At 44.0% G+C, this 15,713-nt stretch overlaps 2 protein-coding genes across 3 annotated transcripts in view; both read left to right on the top strand.

The window, feature by feature from the left end:
- LOC118232357 (bone morphogenetic protein 2) lies at nucleotides 1-4,945 on the top strand. The gene is made up of 6 exons (XM_035427285.1): nucleotides 1-74; nucleotides 651-713; nucleotides 1,171-1,478; nucleotides 2,378-3,008; nucleotides 3,461-3,535; nucleotides 4,132-4,945. The coding sequence occupies exons 3-6, from the start codon at nucleotides 1,196-1,198 to the stop codon at nucleotides 4,262-4,264; spliced, it is 1,122 nt and encodes a 373-aa protein (XP_035283176.1). The 5' UTR covers nucleotides 1-74; nucleotides 651-713; nucleotides 1,171-1,195; the 3' UTR covers nucleotides 4,265-4,945.
- Nucleotides 4,946-5,632: 687 nt separating this feature from the next.
- Nucleotides 5,633-15,713, top strand: part of tspan5a (tetraspanin 5a) — a 29,728-nt gene continuing 19,647 nt past the window's right edge. Inside the window, exon 1 of one of the 2 annotated variants that reach the window (XM_035426562.1) lies at nucleotides 5,633-6,122. In XM_035426562.1, coding sequence (XP_035282453.1) covers nucleotides 6,042-6,122 — 81 coding nt within the window. In that variant the 5' untranslated portion in view covers nucleotides 5,633-6,041. The remainder of the gene's footprint in view (nucleotides 6,123-15,713) is intronic. The other variant, XM_035426563.1, reaches the window with a different exon arrangement.

Raw genomic sequence — 15,713 nt, 5'->3', positions numbered from 1 at the left:
ATTAGGCCTGTGCTTTCAGCCAGTATATGTAAAGATATGACCTGCCGAATGAGAACAGCATATCAGGGTTTCAGGTTTGTAGCTCTGCATGTCTGACATTTCATGCACATTATAATTTATTTGAATTTATCAGAGCTGACATGCCAAAGAAAGGAAAGGACGGCTTTATTGATTTCTGCGTTGAAAGCACTGATTCCCACAATAGCTTGTTTTTGCAAGCTTAGCAGATGCCAGCTATGGGGATAACCCAGAGTACTGTTGAGTTGTTGTATGCTCTGTAAAATTACTGGATAAAAAATCATATGGATAACCTAATGGAGTGATCAGCAATTCAAGATCTTTGTGTGGAGAATTAATACATTGCAACCAATGACTGCCAGGTCAGCCAGTTGTGGAGAGGATGCAGAATGAAGAGATCTGGTTGGAGTCTATGTTGTAATCATTGTCTGACAATAGAATGGGATGTACCAACAAAAAATGAATCTTAACATTATATATCAGTTAGAGCATATATTTACAAGGAAAATTAAATATTTTTTCTTACGAGTGTAATTTACCTAGTTTTCATTCTGTATGATCCAACAGTGACCCCTGTTGATTCTAAGTGGAATAAAATATTACTGTGGACTGACATTGAAAATTCTTTTCAGGCCAAATAAGTTGAAGTCTTCACCTCAAGGACTGTACTAGTGAAAAAGCAGAATCTGCAAAGGGTATTTGAGAAATTTAATTGGTTTCATCCAGCACTACATGTAAAAGACCATTTCAAGGCGTTAATCTGAGCATGCCTGCACTCTTTTACTTGTACACTCTTTTATGCAGTTTCAATGAGAGAGAAAAAAGAGCAGCCCAACTTTCAGCTGAGCCGCCTATGCAAAAGCTACACTGCTGACATGTTAGAGGTCCAAAAGTACCCGTAATTGTACATTTTTACAAGCTAACTGCCGCCAAACCAAAGAAAGCACAACTTGTCCTCTCATCCGCTGCTAACGAAGCGGGCACAATGCATGTCAAATGGAGTGTGACATTCCAGGGGTTTTCTGTGTGACTGGTAATTGCTTTCCTAAAGCTGTGCCAGGGGGGCCTGGGTGTTTACCACCCTATTAGTGCCCCCCCCCTCCTCGCTCTCTCCCGGTCCTGGGGCACAAACGGGGTGCTGTTCCTCCATAGGCTCTCAGACCGGCGGCACGAGGACATGGGTATGGGGTGCACTCCCGCGCTGCTCCTGCTCCTGTCCGCACTGCTGCTCCCCGTCCCGCTCCGAGGCCAGCCGGAGGAGGACCCGGGTGCCCCCGCGGAGAACAGGGACGTGGGCAAGGCCATCCTGGAGATGCTGCACATCAACAAACTGTCGACGCCCCATCGCGCCAGGCCACACCCCTACATGAAGCAGGTCTACCTCTTCCTGGGGTCACAGGAGGCCCAGGACCAGGCCAGCTCTGACGGGACAATGGTGCAAAGCTTCCGGAGCATTAAGGGTAGGAGATCTGCACCCCCTCTTCTGTAATCGTGCTTTGCTGGCTCTGTGATTACATCATTCTGAAAACGTCTGTTTTGTTGATGCACATTTACTTCTGTTGAAGTAAATGCCGGACACATATATATATTTTTTTTACAAGCACTTCCTTTGAATATATTTTTTTCAGAAACTGGGTTCAAAATTTGTCAAACATTTGTCTTTAGCTTTGACGTACAAATAGATTCATCTGTAAGATTTTTTTCATTTGTACAGTTTGGTGAGTTAAAAAGAAAACTAGCACAGTTTTTTTTTATTTGTAAGCCCATCAGGGCAGATATTGATTGAACCCAGGCATGTGTTATTGATTTGCACATCAGATGTAAATGTTTGGACAGTTTTCACTGAAATGAATGATAAGAAGACAGATCTCTCACTGGTATTGCACATGCACTTGATTAAGATATACCTTATTCTGATTTTATACCACACTACAACAAATGCACTGCATATTTAGTGTTATGTGTAGCCAATTTATCTATTTCAGAAAAAAATGTGTGAGCACTTGGGAAAGAGAAATTACTAGCTCAAGTGTTTCATTTTACTGGGGGGGCTGGTGCACCTCTAATGTGGAAAACTCATTTTCAATGGAAACCAATACTGTGGCTAAGATGGAAAGTAATGGAAAAACTGTGTCATGTGCAGAAAAAACATGTGAGTCAGACAGTCCTTCATGCAGCAGGAAAAGTCCTTCATGAAAGCCCTTCATTATGACTACTAACATGCTTTACAATACAAGCAATATCAAGAAAATGATTTTAAAAGGCATTTTCAGTGTAACAGCTTTTTACACAAAGTATGTATGGGCAAATAACCAAGGAACACAAACCACAATTGAGTCCTACCTTTGTGCAAAAGCAGGCTGGAAGCACGGAACGCCGGGCTGGATCTGGTTCAATGTTTCGCATCTGAAGCCCTCCGTGGTCCTGGCAGAGCTGGTCCTGCTTCGGAAGACGCTGCACCCGGAGCCTCTCAGCGTGAGCGTGACGGTACACAGCGCCTCCCTGCACGTGGGGAACCTGACGGTCAGCGAGCCCCTGGAAGAGAAGCTGCTCACCCTGGACCGGCTGCCTCCGTCCGGCTACGACGTCTTCAACGTGACGGCGGCGCTAGCGCGTCGAGCCGACGGCGGGGCGGTGGGCTTCCAGCTGCGCTACACGGACGAGAGCGGGAGCCTGGTGCTGCACGAGGCTCTGACGCAGAGCCTGTACTGCCTGGACGCCAGTTCCCAGAGCGAGCCGCTGCTGGTGGCGTACCAGGCGCGGCGGGGCCTCCACCGGGCCGCCACTCGCGGTGCTGAATGTTGGCAGCGGCAGCACTTCAGCGCCAGCCGCAAAAGGCACCTGCCGCCGTTGCCGTTGCCGTTGCCGTTGCCGCCTCCGGCTCACCAGCCCACTCGGTGCCGGCTCCACCATCGCTACGTCGACTTCCACGCTGGCCGCCTGGCCAACTGGATACTAGAGCCCGTGGGGTTCAACAGCAGCTTCTGCAGGTAGCACACTGGAATCCAACATCTTTTCATTGCCACAGAAAAATCTTCTGTGTCAAATTTAACACTAACGGTATATTGGGGATCAAATGTACTTTATCAGAGTCGATTTAACACTGACAGTTTTACTTTGTGGATTTCGCTGGGGATGAGCTTTGACTCCAGAAACACCATAGTGCTGGGGAGGCCAGCCATGTCCCTGGAGAGCTACAAGTGTGCTGGTTTTTGTGATTACTCATTACCTTATTTATCAATTAAAGCAGTTTGGTTAACCCACCCCATCTGGTTTCTTATGTCTATTGGTTGCTTATTTTGGGATGAAAACAAAAGATAGCCGATCCTGTACTTCTCCTGGCTAGAACCATAGACATCTGTATTTGATTCATAATAATCAGCATGTTGTTGACTGTTATTGTCATCATGTGTTAATCAAAGTTATATATCATTTGTCCTAGAGGAACCTGTGACATTGGAAACACAACTGAATCCACCACAGAAGACAGGCACAATGCAAGGCACTCAGGAAATGGGTGAGTGTGGCAGTCCCATGCTAGCAAACACACTATAAATCTACAATAATCTCAAGCAGCGGTGGGCAATTCCAGTCCTGGGTGGCCAGTGTGTATTCAGACTTTTGTTTCCACCAAATACCTTGGTCCAATGAGGTAACTGGCTGTATATACCAACTGGTTCACCTGTGGATTAGATCACAGTAAAGTTTCATATAGGAACACAAGAACAGTCTTCGCCTGTCATTTGTGCGCTTATCAAGAAATGTAGCTACAATGTCAGATAGCATAAATGTTAGGGCTAATTGTGTAATTATGGCCAGAAGGTAGCATGAAAACCAGAAAAAGATCTGATAGAGCATGGGTGGGGAACCCCATCTCTGAAAGGCCAGTGTATATGCAGGCTCTGTTTCTACCAATTACCCTGGCTTAATTAGCTAAGTAATAAATGTAGCTAAAATATCAAATATAAAATCTGGAAGCAGATATGTACCCCCAAGAATGGGAACCCTCACTCCAGCTCTAGAAAAATAACAAAACATGAAATACACAGAGCAGTAACATTGTAATTTACAAATTGGCCCTGTATTTAAGACACTTGTTTCTTTTTCTTTCAGGCCTGGCTGTTTCCCACAGGAACTATCATCTCTGACAGTTATGTACAGGACTGACACGGGCAACATTGTCATCGAGACACTCAGGAACATGAGGGCAGAGAGCTGTGTGTGCCGACCCAGTGATCCACGATAATAGCTCTATACACGCATGAGTGCACAGACATGAACATATACAGTAGTGCACAATTAGAAGGCAGGGAAAATCTGAGTGGTTAAGATATGATGTCATACAAAAAGGTTAAAAGGTTCATAAGTCAGAAAATTCCAAAATAAATGTGCGTGCACGCGTGTGTTCAAATGAAGCATAAATGCAGTGCTTTACACAAATGAAATATGTTTAACTATCTATGTTTAGCCACATGGGGGCATGAGAGAGCAGTCTTTTGGAATATCCACTGAATGACAAAAATCCAGGCCAGTGGCATTTCAGACGGAATAGGAAACCTTACGTAAGTATCACAGTATTCAAATCTCCACAAGCAGCATTCCAAACGGAGGTATAACAGCACAACGGGTACTATATCATTTAAGGAAAAGAAAGTGACATTGCTGATAAAATTAAAAGGAATTAGTCACTTGTGCGCATAGAATATATTCGACCAGTTTGAACGTTTTACCTTGATTCTTTTTTGTAAGTTTAAAAAAAGTTAAATGATTGAATAATATTGCAGCTAAGAATGTGGTGCACGGTATCTGTATGGGTATTTTAAGCCTTTTGATATCTGCAGAGTAGGCCTACGCTAAAATCCCCTAACTTCATAAGATGAAATAAATACAAATAATGTATATATTGCTTGTGTTCATGAAAAAATAAAGAGAAACATTAATAATTACATTTCATTTATCTTAATTTCAATATGAAAATTAATTGACTGTACATATATTGTAGTGTATAGTCATTCTTCTATCAGACTATGATAAATGTCGTGCAATGACAGGCAACAATTTCCACTTATTTTGCTTGTGTGACATGCTCAGATGGAGTCTTTACAATTTGCAGGTCCAAACCCTGTCAAGTCTTTTGTCTTTGACATGTTGTGTGAATACTGCAATACTATATCCCTTCATAATAGATTGCTAGGCTAATAATCAAGACCTCCTGGCACTTAAATTATGCGGTGTCAAGACAAAGTTTATTATTTGAATGAACTCACTTTAGAAGTGCCTTAAAATTCAAAAGCCATGACAAAGGAGAACGAGTATTTCTGTATCTCATCGGCGCAAAGAGGACTAAATAGAAACTTTCAGGCAGTGAGTGAAAATGCCGACTTGTTTGGGGGACCGGAGCGGTTTGTTGAGCTCGCTACTCCTCTCTCACTTTGATAAACCACATTATCATAGCTGTCACAGTCTGGCGAGCACTTAAAGCTCTATTCATCAAATTGTAGCCACAGTTAATTTCTTTGGAAGGAAATGTCAAATACACCGACTATTCTTTCGACGCGCTGGGGTCCAACTTCAACCTCCGGATCCCAAGCAAAATAACGGTGAAAGAGATTCTTCCCATTGCACAACAACAAAGCATCCGATTGGTTGCTCACCCAGTCCGTCACAGAACAGCCATGTCTGGGAAGAAATGAACCGAACTCATCTGTGACATCTCTAGGATTTAGCTCCGCTAATCTAAACGGGATCGTGTCAAGAACAACCGAGCTATTCATTTTAAAGAGAAATTATTAACATATTTTGTATTTTCGGCGGCCAGATTGACACCGTGTTTGTGTCAAGACGGGAGAAATTATGTTTCTCTTATTAGAAGACGAGTAAACAGTTGGAACATTTGAACAATTCCTTGGAACCGCGTCCTGTGTGTAGTCGCCGGATCACTGAGCCGGCTGCCTTACTTATTTTATATGATTCCGTCGCCTTGTTTTTATTTTGGGGCCAACGTATGTTGATGAAAATCGAGCATGTCAGGAAAACATTACAAGGGTCATGAAGTCAGTTGTTGCATCAAATATTTTATATTTGGATTCAATATAATATTTTGGGTAAGTGTATTTTCTCAAATATACATTTACTTGGTTTTATTACATGCTAATTTGTAGGCCTTATCACACGGACTGTTTAATTAAAACGTGCGTTTTCTTTATGTCCTTAAATGTAGGCTACATTGGTACTCGCGCGCGATATGCATTCATAGGCTATGGCCTTGAGATTATATGACGTGGATTTCAAAGACTTTTTGTTGTTCTAGATCGAAGGCAGTTAGTTACTGGTACTGTCAAAGGCTTGACATATTTCTGTGAGGCTATTTTAATTTGTTACGGTCTTCTCCTCCCATGTCACAGAAAACGGTTGATGTGCATTAGTGACCGGCGGCCATAGCAAGTGCGCGTTCGAAGCTCTGATAATCCGATTTCTCTCTCCTCTCATTGTCAGTTTCATTATCTCTGAACGCTTTATTGTCCTGTCTCTTTGAATAAGTGCGTGTGACCGTGTTGTTACTGTATCAGTTAATGAATAGTTATACTGAACATGCAGAAGTGTCAAATCACGTTCATTAACACAGACGTTCATTTAGAACAAAAACTATCGAGAGTGGTCTCACATTATTTCATTATTTTAACCAGTCAAACAATGGAAAGATTAATTTTATGCACGCTTGCAGCTTAATACGAGTAAATATAACTATAATTCATTTGGTTTTCGGTATGCTTTATTTTCACTTTGTGTCCATTGTTAGAAAAAGTTTTATTCTATATACACACACACACATACACACACGTATTTAGAGTACAACAGAGATGATGAATCTCTCTTTCTATTTATGCGGATTTATATTGTGAATGACATGAATGAAGATGCAGTCATACAAATGGCAGTAAAGAGAAAGGCTTCAGCGTACGTTTGATTTCTCTGCTGTAGTCATTAGCCTGATGTCTGACACATGACAAGACTCCCAGTTTTACAAATAGATAGCCTCTATATGCAGGAAAAAGATTACGTGTATAGTTTTCTTTTTGACAGCATGTTGGAAAAACCATTCTGATCATAGATGAAGGTAACAGTATCATGCGTCCTGAGCGTTCAATTAAGCATTTGTTTAGTTTTACCCTCCTTGCTGTAAACAAATAGTAAATATTTGGAACATGTGAAGAGGTCAGAGGTCTGGTTTCTGGTATTTGGGTTGCATATGAAAATTGTCCACAGGGAAGTGGGGAGGGAGGGCAGGAGAAGGATAAAAGTCTGGGGGTGGGGGTTGTTCTCACTAAGGTTTGGCAGAATTTATATTGACAGGGATAAACGGCTCTTCTTCTGTTCCCCAATCAAGCCAGCAATTCTCTGAAAACCTAATCCCCTTCTCCTCCTTCCTTTGTTCCTCCCTCGCTCCTCCCTTTCCTCTCATCTCCTGGGGCGGTTCCCTCCTCCACTCCTTTCGCCTCTGTCCTGGAAGAGGGGCACGACTTTGAGGGGGAGGCTGACAGCTGTGAGTGACAGCCAAATACAAGCCTCGTTAGATGGAGTGTGGGAAGTCAGAGGCCTCGTTTTAAGCTCCTCCCCCTGTCCACCCCCCCCCCCCCCCCTTGACTGTTGCTGAAACAATGATGCGATCGTTCACATAGTAGGTGCTCGTGTGCAGTCTGTTCATGTGTCCAATCGCTGTGCACTGACTGCGAGTGTGGAGAACACACATGGTGTGCGTGACCCCTGCTCTGTCACTGTCAGCTGTAGAAAATGCTTGTTCATGGGCACCAACAGATTGTATCTGGTGCTTGTTGTCATGGGTACATCACTGTGGGGGGGCTGACCTTTGTTATACACTTGGGCCTCAGACAAGAGCTATATTATGTTGGTGAGTACCAAAAAACTTTGTTTTCAGATGTAATCGACCAAGCTGAAAAGTTCCAAGTGCAACAGTGGACTGAAATAAGTTGTATTCTTACAGAACTGGTGATAAATTAGGGTCACATCAGAGATACAATGCACAGAAGGGGACACTGAATAATTGTCTTTGTTTTAGTTGCTTTGGATGTAATCAGACCCATAGCATTGTAGCACAGGAACTGACCTGATCAAGGAAATACCGGTACTTTCTGAGTAAGGTACATCATGGACTATAAATAATGCTATTGTGGGTTGCGGGCCTGTCTGTTCTGCTTTTTGACTCGTGACTGTGTGAAACTGGCCCTGTGAATGTCCCTTTCAGTGTTGTGTGGAGGGCCCTCTGTCAGTCCCTTCTAACAGGATGATGGGGAGAGAGAAGGCCACAGCCTGGGTGTCTGAAGATGGCTCGCCAGAGAGGATACGCACACCATGCCGTTGCCAGTTTATCCTGAAATAAACACCCTGAGCAGAGATATTTTTAAGCTGGGGAAACACTACTCTTTTTTTTCACCTGTGTCTGCAGACAGCCTCCGAGCAGAGCTCGGAATAGTGCTTATGCATTGGCAAACTGCTGAGAAAAGGGAACCAGGCAAATTGCCGGGAAAATGTTTTCTTAACCGGCTTCATTTGCATGCAAATTCTCAAATCAAGCTTCGGGCTTGGACTCAACCAATTCTGAGTGTGCTAATTGCTCATTTATGTGATAATCTGCATTTTATCACGGTGCATTTATGAAAGGCGTTGTTAATGAGAATGAATATCTTCTCATACATCAGGCTGGCTTTGATTGTGCGCTCTGTGTGTCTCATGTGGCTTCATACAAAAAATGTTTCAAATGAAGGATGATATCCAATAGCTGAAATGCTCAAAGGACCAAAACTATGTGGTGTGACTTGACAGCAACGCAGTTACGATGTCTTCGCTGTTGTATGAAGAGACAGTCACAGCTAGGCTGGAATGTGTTAACTCCCCATTCGTTTTTTAGATTCAGTGGCCTGATTGTGTCAGTATTAAATTTAAGTTTTAATGTAAATTTTACTATATGAAAACAGAACATTTTAAATAATGAAAAGAACATCTGAATTCTTAATAGAATGGTTTTTCTTTTTTCACATCACAAACGTTAGTCGGTAGTTCACTCACAAGGGTAAAATTTTAGTAGCACTTCTCATGTAAAAGTACAGAAGTCGTGAGCCTGTTATATGTATAAATATAACTGAGAAAAGTTAGCCTGAATAATTTATCACAGTTTTCGAGATGCTGCAGTAGCAGTAGGCCTGTACCTCAGAGACGCAGAACGTTGTATGTGTCACAGTGCTTCTGGTGAGGATTTCACCACCGCTCTCTTCCTGATGCAGAGCAAATCAAGTTCAGACTGTCAGTGGAGAAACACGAAACTGAATGCGCGCTGTTTCACAGGGGTTTCTGTCTTTGAGCTGTGTGTCTTTTTGAGAATACGAGGGCCGACTGCGCTTCTGACTCTCGTTGTTATTCACAGTCTTTTATTCACTGCAGAAAACCACAAAGGGTGGCAATCAGAAGCCAGCTATTTTAGCAGGCACATGTGTTTCCATACCAAAAAATATGGGTCAGTGCGGAATTGGTTCAGTGCAGAAGTTGGTTCTCCCAGCAACTGAGAGACTGGGGTTGAAAAGGAAAAAACGAAAGCCATATTCCTGTGTTTTCCTGGCCAAGGTTCAGTCTGGGGTCCTCGCGGAATGGGGGGAAACTTGGGTCACATTCTGAATCTTACAAAACACTGCGGTAAACCGTAGCCAGTGCAGCTAAGGCACAGATTTATCCTGCCTGTCAAAGCTACGAGGGGTTATTTCACACACTTTAATAAGTCTTAACTGCTGAACAAACCACATTTATCATTGTTATGTGTGTACTTCTCTTAGATCGGGGCTGGTTTGGGTCTCTGAAAAGCCCTCCTCGGTGTCGTGATGTTAAACACAGTGGGGCTGTCGGCAGTTATACGGCTGTTGCAATGATTCGTATTCGCTCGAGCCTCCCACCATCTCCTGCTGTCAGCACTATTTACCTATCCCAGATTACTGTGCGTTTCTTTTCAGCTCTTTTCAGTCGACTCCATTGCAGTCGGCACGGCAGTTTAAGACACCACAGAGAAACAAAGGTTAGGCTACATTACACAACTTAGTTGCTGATGCTACTGCTTGGGGATGAATAGTGTTTTTATGTCCTATTGAATGCCTCCGATGTGTGCATGTGGGCCGAATGTTGAATTTCGAATCGTCCTATCAGGACCTTCACGATGTTCTTCAAATTAAAATATACCTCAGTACCTGCCTGACTAGGACACATTCCATTAGCTCTGTGTGCGTTAGCCTACTTTAAGGGAGCCTTCCCTTAATGAGCTCCCTCATGTCCTTCAGAAAGAATCCACGCAGCACAGTTTCTCAGATCCTCTTAAAGGGAGGCTGTTATATTCAGATAATTCTTTTTGGGGTAGGGGAGGGAGGTGGAACACTAGAACATTCAAAATGACTGCATCTGGTTTAAGCTATTCTTGCCATTAAAAAAAAAGAAAATCCCCAGAGTACTGCTAGTTTTCTTGTATTTGAATTACTGTACGCCCTCCCTACCGTGCTCAGCCCGGTTCAGTGAGTCAGGCAGTCAGTCAGTAGCCATCAAGATAGTAGTGGCATGTGCTTGTTTTTTTACAAAGCCCCTCTGAAAGGGTCACTTTATCTTTTTGCGGCAGGCATTTTAGGTATGCGCGCAAAGGCCAGGTCTGGCTCTGCTAGCTCGGAGTGCAGGGTGGTGCTGGATTCCAGAGCGCTCAGGCCTGAACAGATAAAGCTGCGCAGAGGGCAGGAGTGGGTCAGGACAGACTGACTCACGTCCTCCCCAGGAAAAGCCTAGAAACAAAAAAATATCTTCAAGGGGCCCGCGCAAAGATAACTGGTTTTTATCTGAAGGAGACGGATGTTGCTGCTCTCTGAGAGGCAGCCGCTCTTGGCCCTGCGGTGCAGGGAGCGAAGACTAAATTCAATATTGTTTCTTTTTTCTCTCAGGAGAAATTAGATTAACTCCTGAACCGCTGTTCCGTTTCTCTGGCCTGCTTGAATGGATGAAGTTATTCGAACTGCCAGGATAGTATTTAGGCGGTCAGGTTCTCCTACTATTTGGAATAAATGTGTGGCTCTCAATATTAGCGATACGTTATAAGATTATTTGAACTGGAAGCTATTTAACCATTATGTTAAACAGTGCATCACTGTGGCTAATTCCTGTTGCTTAATTCCTCTTGTTGATAGCTTACAAATGTAATCACAGTAGCTAAAAGTTTTTGTTGTTTATGACAAGATGTTTTTGACTGGCCTTTTTCCCCATTGAGGAAAAGCTCAACTTCCTTCCTGTATAGTGGAGCTGTATAGTACAGTTTTGTTGCATGTTTGTGAAGTGCACTGCTGAATTCAGGCACGTTCCCTTTATGCTTCTCTTGAAACGGTGCCATGAAAGGGGGGGGGGGGGGGCATCTGGGTCAGATGGGTGTGACCCCCCTGTGAAGTTCCGCACATGCACTAGTGGGAATAGCCGTCCCTCGTGCTTTTTGTCCCTGTGTGGCGCGTCAGACCGTCTGTTTGTTGAACGTCTGCCATTGTTGCTTATTCAACACGGGCCCCCAGCTGCACTCTCTCCAGGGTCTTTTGAACAGTCTGGGGGAGTCGCCATGGAAACAAATTAACCCATTCTCCCATGTTCTGTCGCCCTGAAATATTTATAGGGGAAGTCATCCACAGCAAAGGCCCCCAGAGCGGTCGCAGAGACAGCCTGAGACCTCATTTTGTTATGATATTATGGACATTCCCAAACATTTTGTTGAACAAAAGGAGCACCCCCTCAGTGTTGAGAGCGGTCAGCTGTTATATGGTTATTGCAGTTATACGATTCTGTTCCCTTCTCTGGTACTAGAGGGTAATGGAGGTTGAGATTAAAGGCTCATATCGTGGCCACACATGCTTTTTTTCGGTTCTAACAGGGATTTGAGCCCGGTGACCTTTCCTCCCTCAGCAGCGCGGTGTAAGAGCGGTCAGTGTAGGTCAGAAGGCGCAGGTACCCGGCACGCGTTAGACTGGGCCTCTGCCCCCCCCCCCCTTCTCTCTTCACAGCATTCCTCCACAGAGCCTCTTCGTGCTCTGTGTTTCACTGGCTACATCCAGCAGCCATTCAGACTCACCTCATTTGTTCCCATAACGATCGCTTGTTTATTTTGCCTGAATGTAGGCTGAATGTGAGTGGCCTGCGTTTATTTTGGGTTTTTCATAAGCTGTTCATTTTGGAAGTTATCCCTGGTTGCCATGATCCAGAAGGATTGAAGTGGAGTTTTACTAGCAGAAATGAGTTTGATTCATGCCCATTGATAATTTTGCTGGGCTCAACAAAGTGTATCAAATTCTTGCATTCAGTGAGTCTCAACATCCACTATTCAGCAAAGTAATACACACAGGTTCGTAGGGCATTGGTGGGTCTTGCAGGAGTATTGTGTGCTGTTAGCAGCATTTCACATTGTCAAACGGGTTCAGTTTTGCAGTTGTCTGCGAGGCCCAGGAGACGTGCCGAGAGGCCAGATAGCGTCACGCTCGGCAAACACATCTTGAGCTGAAGAGGGCCTGTGGAGTGTATGTGTCGCCTCACCATTGCTGCAGCTGCCGCTTCATTTAGACCTGGATTTCACCCCCAACTGTGCCTCTGCTCCTGAAACACCCCCCCCCCCCTCCTTTTCTCCCCCGGCGGTGCTAACTGATATTGGGCTGTTTATGGAGTGTTTCAACACGATGTTCCTCGAGACAAAGTGGCAGACAAGGAGATGGGAGGAGATGTGCAGTACCTGCCCCACTCCTGTAGGACGAACAGACTGCATTGGGGTCAAGGAAGCACTGACTGCCTCCTCCTAGAGAAGCCCTCAAATTTGATATTTGGTGTGATTAGATTTGAGAGAACGGGATGGTGGGTGTTACCTGAGTTATGGGCCTACTACCCACACCTGCGAGGGAGGCAGTGACCCAGCCTTGAATGAAAAGTGGAGGTTGACGGACGCGTAGATGTGCTGGTGACCTTGTGTTTGGTGTGTGTGAGCCGTGTTTGGCAGGCTGTGTGGTGAGAGGGCGGCCATGTGTGGAGTGCGCTCTTTGTCAGCAGGCTGGTTCGTGCGGACGCCTCGCTTCACGTACCCCAACATGTCCGTGAAACGGGAAGAGTAGCGGGTAAAGCCGAGCGCTCCTCTTCCTCTGTGGTTTTCCCTGGCAGAACAGCGACCCCAGGAAAGGCCTTCATCAACAGTATCTACTGTTCTCATTACAGATTACAGGGAGGCCAATCAACGCTTAACATCATCCTCTCGACTCGGTTGTTATGCAACATGAGAGGCGCCCAAACAGCTTTGGATGAGATGGTAACTGAATGGTGTCACTGTCAGTCAGCACATGTTATTGGATGGTGAAGAGTTATTGCTTTGGAAAGCATGTATTTGACACTCCAACAGAGAATGGTTACTGTCACTGTTACAGGAATGTCATGGAATAAAAAGAATGAATGGAATATGAGGATCTAAAGATTTGGCCCCAGCGTATTCCTCTTGATTCTGCTTGAGCCTCTTGAATAACTCTTAGAACTGTATTTTCAGAAATCTTTCACGTTTTTCAATCTATTTTAGTTCTTTAGTTGCATCAAAAAGCGAATGTCAATGAGTTGGTATCATATTCACAATCTACAGTATGTGAAATATTGATATTGTGAACATGCAATGCAGCATGTTATTGGTGAGCGGAAAGGTGTGTTTATGAATGTATATTAATGACTATTTGGATACAGAGCATAATTCCCATTATTTTATGTTCAGCCTTGTTATTTTAATGAGCGCATACATACATATTCCCTGGAAGCAGTGGTGCTGTGAAACCTGAGCCTGGAAAAATGGGGTGTCAGACAGGCCGGAATGCAGGGTCACTGGATCTGATTATGGGGGTTCAGTGCAGAAGTGGGTCACCGTATCGCCTCCTTTTTGGAATCGGATAAGGGCCCAGTGTTTTCATCAGGAAGTGGGGGCATTTCGCTCTGACTTTGACTGGGCTGTAATGGGCCTTGTGCAGCTTGTGTCACAGCGGGGGATCTGGCATCCAGTGTGAAATGCACACTGATTCACACACTGTTGGGCTACTCAGCTTTCTCAGTTTGATGACACAGTGGCCTGGGCTCCTTCTTCATAGACCTACTTCGAATGTACTGTAGACAGCATTTATTCTTCTAACCCTTTGAAGGGTGGGTTTTTGGAATGTTTTTTTCTTCTTCAAAATTCCAAGTCAGTGTTCTAGAACTCTATTGCTCTATTGTTCTATTGCTTTCAGTTGCCAGTCAAGATTGTTACATCAGCATTAGAATGTTCAGTTCTAATCACGTATTTGTGATATCACACCGTAAAGGGTTAAATAATGCAGAAATATATTTTTCAGTATTTTATATAGAAATGCGTCAGTGTAGTACCATCCTTAAGAAACTAGGCGGATGGGGCACTGCCATTGTACCCTTGAGCAAAGTCTTTAACCTGAATATCTTCAATGAAATATCCTGCTTTATTGTGTGTAAAAACAGAATGTAAGTTGTGTAAGCTACTTGGCTAGTGACTGCTAAATTCCTATCTGTAAATGTAAAATGTAATCTGCTTGCACATTTCTATCAGTTACACCAATTTTTTTATTTACCTTTAACAAGCTATCTTCTACTAATTTCCCTCTTTTCATTTGTAAAATAACAACTGAATATAAGAGATGGCAAATTTGAATACTGTCTGACGAATTCACACATTTTCTGTACTCTCTAGTCGTTACACTACGCTGTGTGAGAAATAGTTGGCTGATCAATATTGGTCACATAAGGGTTGATGAATGTGCGTCATCTAAGAAAACGAAGTCAAACCAAAAATTATTTGAGGCTATCATGGTTAAGATGACATCCATGGCACACATCCCTCCACCAAAGAGACAGGGTGTAGTGCCAAAGTTATAAATTGTATAAGGTGTGTCGTGCCTGTGTGTGTGTGTGTGTGTGTCACTATGCTACATGGGGCAGTCACTTTAAGCTGAGGGATGGGGACAAATCCACTCCGTTGTCATGACAAAGACCCCGAGGCGAATGTGAGGAGGTGGGTGTTGATGTCACAGCCACATCTCTCACATTCGTTCCGGAGATGTTGGAACGACTCCGTGAAAGAGCTCAGAGAAAACCTGGCGTTAAATAAGAAATGCAAATCACTAGAGTAGGGTTCTCCTACGCACAACCAGGCTATACGCTGCCATTAGAAGTGTATGATGTATGAGACATCAAACACAAGAGGGGACACATTAAACAGTTTGCTGTAGCCTTTGAGACTGTTGTGTGTGTGTGTGTGTGTTTGTGGGCTTGAGTGTATATATGCGTGTGTGTCTGTGTATGTGTGTGTGTTAGTGTGTGGACTTGCGTGTGTGTGTGTGTGTGTGTGTGTGAGTGTGACTGTGTGTGCATGTGTGTGTGTGTGTGTGGGTAGGTGTGCATGCACATATGAAAGGGAGAGCTGTGAGAGGCAGTCAGATGGTGTGTCAGAGCTGTGTCTCAGAGATGCATTGTGGGATTGGTATTGATCCAAACCCTCCAGATGTCATAGCACTCATGTCATAGGCAGCCGCAGTCACAGCCCTTTGGGGGAAATAATCCCTTCCAGTCCTCTGGTATTTGAATATTCTGAGGCTCCCGAG

The sequence above is a fragment of the Anguilla anguilla genome, chromosome 7, assembly GCF_013347855.1.
Source record: "Anguilla anguilla isolate fAngAng1 chromosome 7, fAngAng1.pri, whole genome shotgun sequence".
Taxonomy (NCBI): domain Eukaryota; kingdom Metazoa; phylum Chordata; class Actinopteri; order Anguilliformes; family Anguillidae; genus Anguilla; species Anguilla anguilla.
The sequence above is the reverse complement of the archived record's forward strand: the minus strand, read 5'-3'. Positions and strand labels throughout refer to the sequence as shown.

Excerpts from the sequence above, each read along its gene's own strand:
- LOC118232357 (XM_035427285.1), top strand. The coding sequence starts at position 1,196 with ATGGGTATGGGGTGCACTCCCGCGCTGCTCCTGCTCCTGTCCGCACTG. Across the intron at positions 3,009-3,460 it reads TTCAACAGCAGCTTCTGCAG|AGGAACCTGTGACATTGGAA; the intron begins GTAGCACACTGG and ends CATTTGTCCTAG. Across the intron at positions 3,536-4,131 it reads GCAAGGCACTCAGGAAATGG|GCCTGGCTGTTTCCCACAGG; the intron begins GTGAGTGTGGCA and ends TTTTTCTTTCAG.